General features: G+C 31.0%; 1 protein-coding gene across 16 annotated transcripts in view; it reads right to left on the reverse strand.

Annotated features, from left to right (window-relative positions):
- The window catches only part of LOC106456999 (Down syndrome cell adhesion molecule homolog), an 81,938-nt gene that overhangs the window by 19,635 nt on the left and 49,996 nt on the right, over positions 1-12,307 (reverse strand). For 14 of the 16 annotated variants that reach the window (XM_022382798.1, XM_022382801.1, XM_022382804.1 and 11 more), the window contains 6 exons: positions 5,952-6,099; positions 2,755-2,903; positions 1,552-1,683; positions 1,033-1,197; positions 384-454; positions 10-73 (listed from right to left, as the gene is read on the reverse strand). In XM_022382798.1, the coding sequence (XP_022238506.1) occupies positions 10-73; positions 384-454; positions 1,033-1,197; positions 1,552-1,683; positions 2,755-2,903; positions 5,952-6,099 (729 nt within the window). Of the gene's footprint in view, positions 1-9; positions 74-383; positions 455-1,032; positions 1,198-1,551; positions 1,684-2,754; positions 2,904-5,951; positions 6,100-6,773; positions 6,942-7,781; positions 7,902-8,626; positions 8,912-9,280; positions 9,502-11,344; positions 11,516-11,981; positions 12,111-12,307 lie in introns of those variants that run through there. The other 2 variants (XM_022382800.1, XM_022382802.1) reach the window with 2 other exon arrangements.

The following is a 12,307-nucleotide window of genomic DNA, read 5'->3' on the forward strand; positions in this document are numbered from 1 at the left end:
CTGATAGGTCAATTACTCTGTAGCCAACATAGTATCCTTCCAATTGGCCATTCCAATTTTCACGAGGTGGTGCCTGCAATTTGAGAACAACATCAAAATTATGCATAATTTACTAGAAATTAAAAATGTGAAACATACACTTGAAAAAACGTTAATGCTTACAGAATCTATATAATAAACATAAATCTGATTGTGTTTTTCTGTTTATTGTGTGTACATTTCAAAAAAGTTGATATTCCATCAAACACTTAGCCTATGTTGTTTAAGTTGCTATATATTTCAACTTTTTCCAAAGGTCTGAAATTGAATTGTAAAGAAATATTAATAAGCAATAACTTGTTCATACAAATTCCCTACACAAATGACTAACATATTGTACATACCTTCCACGTTACTGTAATTGTATTCGTTCCTTTAGCATGAACACTGATGTCCATTGGTGGAGCATCTGGTTCTGAAACAAATATATGCTTAAATTTAAAACTATTTCCACTAGGAGAAAAGATTCTGAATACTTCCTATATCACACATCATAGACAAACACTTGGAATATTCATCAGAATTTAGATCCCACCAATTCAGTAGTTCTTTTTCAGAACATTCTTAATACCAAATTTCATAATACAAGCAAAGCAAAGAAAATAACACTTAGTTAAAAACGAAAACTTTAAAAGATAATTTAACTTAAAGACTTGTATTTATGTTCTATTATCACTTTTGTTTAAAATTTAATTAATATAATTTAAGGTAATGTATAATCTCTTAAAAGTATTAATACAGTGTTCAATATGAATTCTTACACCACTATTTACTTCTTATAACATAGAGTTCTTTGTGAAAATATAAAAGCTTAAATACCTGCAATGAAAGATGAATTAATTAATTAAAAAAACAATGAGACAAATACTCATGGAAACTTTAAACAAATCCTTGATTGATGAATGCTTTAATGAAATAAAAAACAGAAGACATGTTTGTGATGACTTACAAAAATCATGAAATATGTTATTCTAATTATCAAAGAAACACTACCTTCCTCTCCTGTGGTAAGCATAGCAGGATCAGAAGGTAAACTTTTACCGACAGAATTTTCTGCTGTTATAGTAACTATATAGGAAGTTCCTGGTCGCAGATTCTTAATCATTGCAAAGGTCTGTGAGCTTGGTACTGTTTTTTCGTTCAGCCGCCGTGTTCCTTCTAAGTATAAACAAAAAAAAGAGCAAAAAAAAACATAATACAACCATGAAATGAAACGATTAAGATAGCTAAGAGACCAATGGTTCAGCACATCAATTGTCACAAACTGTTAACTGAAGCATTAGTCAAATTATAAAATATGAATGCACAAAAATATAAAATAGCATCCTTTCAATGTCATAGTTCTTTGAAATGATAAAACCCTTGACTTTGCTAATGGATTTAAAAGCAGAATAGGTCAGTTTCCTAGATTATAATTTTAACTTTAATGCTGTGATGGATGTTAACTTTTTTTTTCTTTACATCACACTACATTCACAATAAGAGTACAAGGTATCGCCAAATATGACTTACTGTGATCTCTCCAATACTGCACAATGTAATTACTTATTGGGCTGTTTCCACTATAAGGAACCAACCAGGTGATGCTAGAACTTCTTGTCCAGACTTCACGAACACTGACTCCTGGTGGTGGTGATGGCACCTCTGGCAAGCATTGAAATAATAAGTGAAATTTTCGAATATAAATTCCATTTACTGTTTGTATATGAATGTTGTTTCTTTGCTTTCAAAAAATAATTCTTATTGTAATCCATAACAAACTTATGCCTGAAAATACCAATATTATTCATTTGAAAATCAACCTAGGTTGATTTCAGTCACTCATTCTACTAAAAATATAAAACGCTTTTTTTAGGTGTTTTATTTTAAATATTGTTCAATCTCCTATATTAATTAACGTAATCATATCACCATTTCATGTGGATTTAGAGGTTTGTTTCTTTTGTTTTTGAAGTTAAGCACAAAGCTACACAATGGACTATCTGTGCTCTGCTCACCATGGGATTTAGAGGAGCAGACAAGTAGAGCATTATTGCTCTAAAAATGTTTAATTTTTCTTGGTCATTTCCATTAACTAAAAATTGTCTATAGTATCCAATAAAAATATACCACTTTTTTGTCAGCAGCTCAACCATTTTTCCAAAATAAAACCTTCATTCCTTTGAAAAATTTATGAAGTTACGAATTCAAAATGTAATGTTATGAATGATGGTAAGTAACTATCGGCTGAAATATCTAATAAAGATTGCATCTTTCATTGTGCCAAAAGAGGTCGTTTTTGTTTTTTTTACTTTTAATATAGTAGCACAATCTGTTTGAAAAGAAATTATTTCATACAATAGTCTTAAAAAACAATGAACATAATAATTCATTCTGTCTGTAAGTCAGTTGTAAAAAAAAAGCAAAAAAAAAAAACAAGTGGCATCTCATGAAAAGAGTTATTTCTTTTATGAAAACAACATGAATGGCATTGTACTATATAAAAGGCTGAATGCTTTTCAACACAATAAACATAACTACTCGATGGGAATATGTTTCACATATTTCATTATCCTCAGCACATTAAAGTCAACTTACTCAATAACCTCAAGCCCATAAATATTATGAGTGGTAAATTGTCGAAATATTTAGCTTGCACTATATAGATTATCCCTATGAACCTGAAACAGGTATTCAGCTAAATATAGTTTAACAAAATGTTTCAAGAGGTCCCACCTTGAATCAAAAGTTTAACTTTTCTCTCATCTCTGCCATGTTCATTCTCTGCTAAACAAGAGTAAATGGCTCCGTCTTGAGGTAAAGTTTCTCTGATGATCAACTCCGAGTTAATTCCTTTCGGGGTTAAAGTCTCGAAGATCTCATATCTGCTAACAGCAGAAACAATTAAAATCCATGTTACATATACAATTTGCTACTTTAACTTTCTGAACGTTTTAAGTATTTTAAAATCAATTTATAAGAATACAAAAATAAAAATTAATGTATTATACACCCAATTTCTAAGTATTATAATATTGATATTTATATCATAAATTTTTCGTTTCTAATTCAACTCTATTATTGAATTTTCTTGATTAATAATTAGAAGGTTTTATTTTGTTTTTGGAATTTTTGTACTACTTTCCGATTTTCAATTTCAGTTTTTCAATTAAGGTTCATCCTATACATTAATTTCGGTGATATTTGAGCTTATTAGCCACTTTATAATTTTCATCACTTCTATTGCTTTTCCCTAAGCTTTTTACACTCTTTATTTCTTAAAGAATTATGGTGTAAATTCCCATTTGCATCTATTTTTTTAATTATGAGTATTATTGTACTTTTTTAACCTTTTACTTCCATAATAATTTGTGCTTTGAGTTTTCGTGTATTTTAAGGTTACTGTTATCGCAGGAAACACAGAGGAATTTCATTAGGGGGAGGAGACAAGAGGGTGAGGTCCTGGGAACGAGAGTACCCCCTTTCTCGCCCCCCAATGTTAAAATTGTTGTAGGGAGCTATTTTTACGCTGATTTAATGCAAATTACTCTGCCATAATTATTACTGGTGCAAATATAATCTAATCAAAAACACCTTAGTGTGAAAAAAAGGTGCGGCCAAAAAAGGATTAAGTGTATGACTTAAAGAAACGAAATCAAAATTGGCGGCTAAACTGGTAGCTACAATTATAACATTGATAAGAATTTTCCAGAAAATATTCATTCATTAGTTAGCTAGGCCGCGAGTTTTCTTTTACCTACCATCATGTCTCAATTCGAACAACCTACGGAGTGTTTGATTATATATTATTACCTTTTGTCAATACACACCAACAAATCACAGCAAGTAAGAAAATGATAGTAACCCACATTAGCTTTAAGATCGCAGCCCTATTATTCGGAACGGACCTTTACTTTACAGAACCAACTAGATTCTTTAAAAATATATGGAGGTAGTTTTTCCTCTCTAAAACAGTGTTGTCATCACCTCCATGCAATCGGCACAGCCGTATCAAGCATCATTATTTATGCTAAATGCTTGAGGTAATATCACATGACGCCAAATGCTCTTTAATTAGTAGAATTTCATAACGTTTAGTAAATCAGTGCTGAAAAGTTAGCAATGAATAATAACCGTCCACCCATATAATTATTTTGAAAATTTGAGCTACAAATTGTTAATCTAGTTTGCTTGGCCTAACCAGTACTTGTGTATCTGCACGTTCTTTCACCTTATAGTTTTGCTGTTCTAAATCAGCCGTCTTTAATCCAAATGACAAAAACTACAAATGGTCCACTTTTACTCTTAGGTGAAGCTGTAGTAAAAATGTTAGACCGATAGCTCACGTGACTTTTTGCGTAAGAATTCGCCAACATTTTCGTCAAATTTCAGCGGTTTTTGTTAAATAACTTTGCACATGTGGCTTATATTTACACCAAACGAGTCTCCTATTGGTAGGTTGTAAAGATCTTTCAGTGTATCAAATTTAAAAAAAAATCCATAAAAGTTAAGTATGTTTCTCTATCAAATAAAGTTTCCGTATTTTTGGTGCGAATAATAAAAAAAAGAAGAAACTAAATCAAAATTGGAGATGTTATATCTCGGGTATTTCTTAATGAATTACCATGAAATTTGGTATGTGAATTAATAGTCTAGTGGAGCACATCCACTAAAAATATTTGATAGATTGGATTATCACAGTCCGAGATACAGAAGGTAGGAAATCGCTAAACTATCACTCCTGTTAACAACACACAATGTACAGCAGCAGATCGTTTTGGCCGCACGACACACTACCGTTTGTCTTGATGACGGTACAGTTTCACAAATGAAACGTTGTAAATAATCCTGTAGACGTACAGCCACTGGAATTCACCATCTCAAATAATGCCCTCTTGTGCGTATAATATACCTTTTTTTATAAACAAAACTTAAAACTTCTTGTCTTGCTGAAGAGCTTGATCAATCTTTAAAATGCCTTAGTTGTTTCACAGAAATTTCAAACATTTTGTGTAATCTGATTTATAACTGTCAATTAAGTAATAATCATTATATATAACATTGACTACGAAGTCTACAATAAACTAGCTTTTTGAAGATATTTCTATCGTTGGCCAATCAAGTCTTAAACAGCGTCACTTTGAAAGAACTGCAACTTTAACAGGAAGAACGGTCAGATTTCACAATCAAGAGGAGGAATAGCTCAGAACCATAGAAGGCAAATTTTACATTTTTTTATCATGTTTTTAAACTTTATGAGAAATACATTTTGATGAAGTGACAGGTTTCTATTTTCAAACGAAATTCAAATTAGTTTATCATTTTTTTATTTAATACAGAGACTACGCAAAATAAAACTTAAACATACAAATTTCAATACACCACATTAGTTTGATTGTTGTTAAGCACAAAACCACGCATATGTTATATCTTAGGTATTTCCTAATGAATTACCATGAAATTTGGTATGCGAATTAATAGTCTAGTTGAGCACATACACTAAAAATATTTGGTAGATTGGATTACTACAGTCCGAGATACAGAAGGTAGGAAATCGCTAAACTATCACTCCTGTTAACACCACGCTCTGCCCACTATGGGTATCGAACCCGATCTTTAGCGTGGTAAGCCTGCAGACTTCCGCTCAGCACTGGGGGTGGGGGGGGGGGAGCTACAACATTTTTAAAGAGTTAAGTTTGAACAATAATCATGCCGCGCTTTAGGGGGTTATATATCTATTCGTTGTAACTAGCACGGCTTGATCAAAACATTCAATGTGGGGTAACGTTGTCATTTAACCATCTATCCCAAATATACTTGTCTAGATATAAAAATGACATAGTGATATAAAGTTGAAGCAATGTACTCCTTTCAAAGACAATAAATCACATTACACTGTACAAAATCGAATTAAAACATCATAGAACGCTTACCCTGATCCACTAGTTTTACTTAAAGTATTGGAACTATTCGACCATGTCACAGACAAGGGTTGATCACCCTGGGCATCACACTGAAGTCTAGCACTCTCTCCTTTCTGTGCCGTCACCACACCAAATTTTTCTTCAAATCGTGCAGGAACTATTGAAATAAAAACGCATGTGATGAATATGTATAGTTTTATTTCCTACAGAATGTTCTGTCATCATATGCTTATTCGTGACTAAACCCAGCATAATTCATAGTTTATCATATATTTTCGTTACATTTTGAAAAATGAATAAACAGATATTTTAGTGATAATCATGTTTTAACATACCTTCCTCTACGGTTTCTAAATGGTTCATATAAAAATTATCATGGATAAATACCTATAATTTTTAGTATATAATGTTTTGACTAAAAGGGCATAAAATGAAAGCGATCTCTTTCACGAATTCATATCTCGACGTGATTTTGTTATTATACTGTATTTCACCTTAAACGCTTTACGAAGACGTTATTGGTTGTGTATGTTCGTGCATTTTGGGTTTTAAACTAACTGTTATAAAATGTATTGGAAATCACTGTTAGTAGTCATTTTGTGTGGTGAAAATGATTTCACTACTACAGTTCTGACTTCCGTGAAATGCTTTTAAGATTGAACTGAGACTTCTATGAACATGTCACATACAAAAGCTAATGAGCCCACTATGAACTCTACTGATTAAACTGTTTTATTTTTGCTCAAAAACAAAATCCTCTTCATATCTTCATGGTATTTTTTCTTCCGCACTGTGTTGAGTACAACTTCGTGTTCATACTACTGGCCTTACCCAACACTGTTAGAACAATTTCTTGTTTTAATATGGAACCGACGCCATTGTCAGCAGTACAGAGATAACGACCTTCATCTTGTTTGGTGACGTGAAAAATTGTCAGTTTTCCCACTTTCGTAGTCTCATCCAATTTAAAATCTTGTCGAGATGTTTCACTATTACTTTCTGAAATTGAAATAGTCAAAATTAATTGTTGCATTTTGATTTCGAACATTTGTGTGCTTACTTGTACATTTTTAAAATCAAACTGTGTCTACAGACCATCTAAACATTTTAGGGATAATTCATGTACTTAATACAGTTATAAACTGATATTTTACAAAAAAAAGTAGTGTTGATTAATTTACATCGTTTCATGTCTTAAAACTGAAACATTTATGGAATCAAAATAAAGTGTGTTTAAAATTATCTTATAACTTTATAATTGCATTATAAGTTAGCCAGGGTTTTGTTGCAAAGAAATATCGGAGAGCTGTTGCTTGCAATACATGTATATTTCAACTTATACTATTGCAACCTGAATTCGATGAGTTCTTTTCAACATTATTTCAAATATGACAAAATTATGAACAACCTTTCGAGGAACAGCTAGGGCTCCTCTCATGATCAATTGGATAACAAAACCTAAAATATAATCTCTCGTGAAGTGTTCAGTTTAAAAATATTTTTTAACTGAAGCAGAAGTATAGATCAATGGTATAACAGTCATTTCGGTTTTAATATTTATGGGTAAATAAGGTCCATACTTTAAATATATATGTTTCTTCAAGAACGTGTTATCAAATTTAAAGATAAAATTAAAAGCCATAAAATATTTAATATATAAAATACACTAATATTCCCTATAATGGATATACAGTAAAATATATTCTTATTTTTCTTTTAGTGTAACTTCGAATTTTTCATTTAGTACGAAACTTTTGATATAATTCATCATTGCTTAAATATCTGCAATAATTACTGTAAAGTGAGGAAAATGTTACCAACTCTATTCTATAAACTCACGTGCATTTGTTCTCCACGTGACACGTGCTGGCGGATAGCTAGTTACTTGACAATCCAGGGTAAGTTTGGAACCTTCCATTACGGCTCTATCGTGAGGTTTCAGCGTCCACTGAGGGGGCGCTTTGGACAAAACAAATAAACCTTTTCAGGATCCAAGAACTAGCTGTGTTTATAATATATAAATCTACAAATTATAATTACCTTGCTTCATGCATAGGTTTGGAGAAATAAATCATTGATGTCAGTAAGTTTGCAAAAAAACGTTCGTTCTGGTTTGGCTAATTATGACAGTACGCACACATACATATAAATGTTGAAAATTATGTATTGCTTCTAAACTTTCTAGTGTTTTATGTATTTGAATTAGAAAGTTCTATTTGTCATACGCTTCTTCTCCAAAAGAAAAAGAGCGTCCTGTCCTGTATAATGTAGTTTTGTTTACATCTTTCCAACGTTGTAAGCAATTACTAATTGTATACTTCTTGTGCATAATATAAATATATAAATATCGAAAACATTAAAAAATAACTATTTCGTCTTTATATCTTCAATGCAAGACGGAATAAATATCGGAAAAATATTTCTAACACTTTATATCGTATCTGACGAAAAGAATGCTTTTTTAATTGGATTCGTACAACATTTTCCTTACGAAAATTTAAAAAACCGTAATAAAAATCACTCAGATAAAAATCTAATCGATACTAGATATTTTATACAGTTATAACAAAAAGTTGACTAAAGAGAATTATTTTTAATCTAATTGATATTTTAAAGAAATTTTCAAATATTATATTTTTAGAATGTAAAGTATACTGTAAATTAATGTAATGACATTAAAATACCTTTAACAGTTAACCTGGAAGTAAAACTGTCCAAGCCGTAGCTGTTTTCTACCGAACAAGTATAGTTGCCAGAATCTTCCACTCTGACTTCACTGACTGTCAACACAGACAACTCTTTCATTGTTTCGATTTTATAGGTATAATTTCCTGAACTTAGCTCTGAGCCATCTTTTGCCCACTTAAAGATCAGTGGCTTGGTTCCTTCACTAACTGTGCATACAAATTTTAAAGGTTTTCCTAGTTCTTGGTCTCCAGTAAGAGGGAAGGGTTGAATTATAGGTTTGCCTACAACAAAATAAACCGATCATCTGTAGTGTGAGTAAAACTTACTTTCAACGTTAAGTAGCTGATATCTTATACTTAGGATTACTAACTAAGAAACTATAATCTCTAAAATTTACAACAAAAAGGCTATTTATTGTTCGCAAACCTTAAATTAGTACGAAGTAAATCAATTATGTTGCATTAATAAATGATCAATAAGAATAATTCAATGTAACACAACACGTAGTTACAGAACTTGTACTGTATTTACTCTACTAATATACTGCTAAACAGCCACTAGTGAATCACTTTAAAATAACAACTTTGTTAACACAATCACTGTAGCATGAAATATGATACATTGTGTACAAGACACTTTAAAAGCCTTACCTGCTATAACAATACTGGTAGACAGGGTTAGGACTGCAGTGAAGAGTGTGATTTTACTGTGGTGATACATACTCAACCATACCCAACGTTTTGCACAGCAAACTGCCTTTTTCTCACAATGTCTGAGCATGTTAAGTTATGCACAATACAAACACTATACTGTCGAACACTGACTGGAAATAAAATGAGCTAATCTCCGTGAACGTCTAAATATTTATGAAGTTACTATTCTCCTTGAGTTTTGCAGTTATTAATAATAAAAACAAGTATAATAAATCGAATATCATATATAGCATTTTCTTCTGTCTCTTCTGACACAGCTACAAGGCGCCACATAGCGGCAGAAACTAAAATTACTAAAAAAAGAGAAAAAAATAGAGAACTAGGTTATGTAGAAAATACCATATATGTGTAATAGACTTGTAATTATAAAAACACATTTTTACCTAATCTCTTCTCTCAAAGGTATAATTTGCATTTAACTATAGCGCAATAATACGTTTTCAATATGTGATATCGTTCAATGAACAACTTGGTGAAGTAATGGTACTAAACATTCGAAGTTAAGTGAAATTTAATACAAATTAGTAAACAAGGAGTGGCTAATGAATACGTAGATGTGTGCAATAAGTTAAGAACTGTATGAACGTATTCAATGTTCTAATATAAATACATAAGAAAAAATTATACATTGTCATCATCACCTTAAGAATATTGCTTTAAAGCATTTCAAGTATGACTTATAACATAAGAATAACAAAATACGTGTCCGTACATTTCGTTTTCTAGTATTCAATCTGGTCGCTGAGGCTCATCAAACCCCTTCTATCTCTGAGGGGTTTGAAGAATTATGTTTCAAGTTATTTTCCTAAAACAATTTACTTATGAATTGTAAAATTATAAGTTAGTTAGGTGCGGCTTTTTAACTTAGATGAACTGAACAAACAGAAAGGGTATAGCAAACAACAAAACGTGGTGACTGAGGCAGATCTGTTGCCCTCTAGTTACAAAATATTCATATATTAATTGAAGTACAAAAATTTACCATGAGAACGTTGCGAATCATAATTTTGGAACGTTAATGGCGGTCTGAAATATTTTAATATCCTTTCTTTTTTTGTATAATTTAATGACACTTGTTGGCTGCGCCAAACATTCAAACCACTTAAACTAAATTTAAAAATTCGATTTTTAATGGTTTAATAGTTAGTTTTACCCTCAGTTTGACTTACAGCAATATTAAGAGTTCTTAAATCTAGTTAGGTTAGTCTTTAGTAATAATTCAAGCTGCTCTACCAATAGTACGCAGATTTGCTATATCAAATCATAGTGGTGTTTGTTTGTTTTTGCAGCATATAGCTCTAATAATGGAAATAAACAGTACTTAAATCTTTTTCAATAAACTACAAGAAGTCTATGGCCATAAAATTCAGGTTTTAAATGTGTTACTCTCTAGCATTAGAATATAGAGTTAACATACAAAGTAGAAACAAAAAAAAACGGGAAGCGTCGAAAACAAACGTTCATGTAAATTTAAATCGACTTTTCTTCTTAAAATTAAAATTTCCTTTTTTTTCTTAATTCTTAAACAAATGTCATAAATTAAAATGGCAGTGTAAAGTGTAGATATATAAGATATCTCGCATGTCACTGATAAATAACATCAGAATTTGAGTATTTTCTGTATCTGCCAGTTTTCTTTTAAATACCACAAACATACACACTACAGATGCTTGTGTGGAAAACGAAAATGCTAAAAACGTTAAAAGAAAAAGATCAAATAGAGCGATATCATGTATGAGAGTATTTCTAAGTTGATGTTGACACAATGAATGAAATAATACACAATGCATGTTAAGTGCAGGTATTTAGTTAAAAAGCTTTTAATGATGCAATTTAGAAACTGAGACACATTTTCAGCGTCCTGTATATTTGTGAAGATGTCATGTAAAATACAGGCAAATATCATGTAAAGGTGTGTGATGGATGAAAAAAAAAAAAGCGAACGTATCATTCCAATTTTTTTTGAGAAGTTGTTTACATCTGAAAATTGTTGTTTCCTACCGTACACGCTGACAACAATCACTTTTGAAATGTTCTGGCCCACTTCACTATAAACCAAACACTGATATTGTCCTTCGTCGTCCTTCTTGATATCATTCAAAGTAAGAGTGCCATTTCTGAATTGTTTAATTCGCGAATCAGGTAATAAGAGACCATAGTTGTCTGGACCATCTGAAAAACATTGAGTTACTTACAGTTATTCAAGTCTAAATGAACGCGTAGTAACATTTTTGTATTTTCAAATTAGAATCTAAATATCTTTAAAAACAAGAATTAATAATCAGTTTATAAATAATCAAGCAGTTATTTAGAATATATATATTTTCTCAACCAAACTAATACAAATATGACTAGTTAAGTTCTTCAAGATTTCGGAAACTAATAATAAATTATTTAATTATTATATTTCGGACTGATAGACAGTACTTTGTCAGGAGTTAGAAAAAGTATGAATAAATAACTGTCTTTTCTAAGAAACAATTTTATCAAAAAACCTTTTTGTCGAAATAAATAAACCGTTATGTCGAAATAAATAAACCTTTGTCGAAATAAATAAACCTTTACGTCGAAATAAATAATCCCAATTTCATTGATAAATAAATTACATATTACTACACAAAGACCCTGATTGACGTACCTAAATCTTTATTCAGTTTGCTCCACGATATAGTAGGTATAGGGTTCCCTGTAGCTAAACAGTCTAGCGAAACTGTGGAACCAAGTTCAATTTGCTGATCAAACGGCTCTTTAACCCAAATAGGTGGCGCTGAAAGAAAGTAGGTTAACAATTGAAACAAAAATAAAGACTACTTGAAACGCACAAAGGTAAGGATTAGCAAATAAAAATGGCGTAATATGAGTTGATGGCAACCTTTCTGTTTTAATAGGAAATTAGTTTAGTTTGTAAATAAAATCAAGTCTTTAGTAATATGTGGCATCGTTTTCACTAGAAATGTTTATAAA

This window comes from Limulus polyphemus, unplaced genomic scaffold (assembly GCF_000517525.1).
Source record: "Limulus polyphemus unplaced genomic scaffold, Limulus_polyphemus-2.1.2 Scaffold279, whole genome shotgun sequence".
Classification (NCBI taxonomy): Eukaryota; Metazoa; Arthropoda; class Merostomata; order Xiphosura; family Limulidae; genus Limulus; species Limulus polyphemus.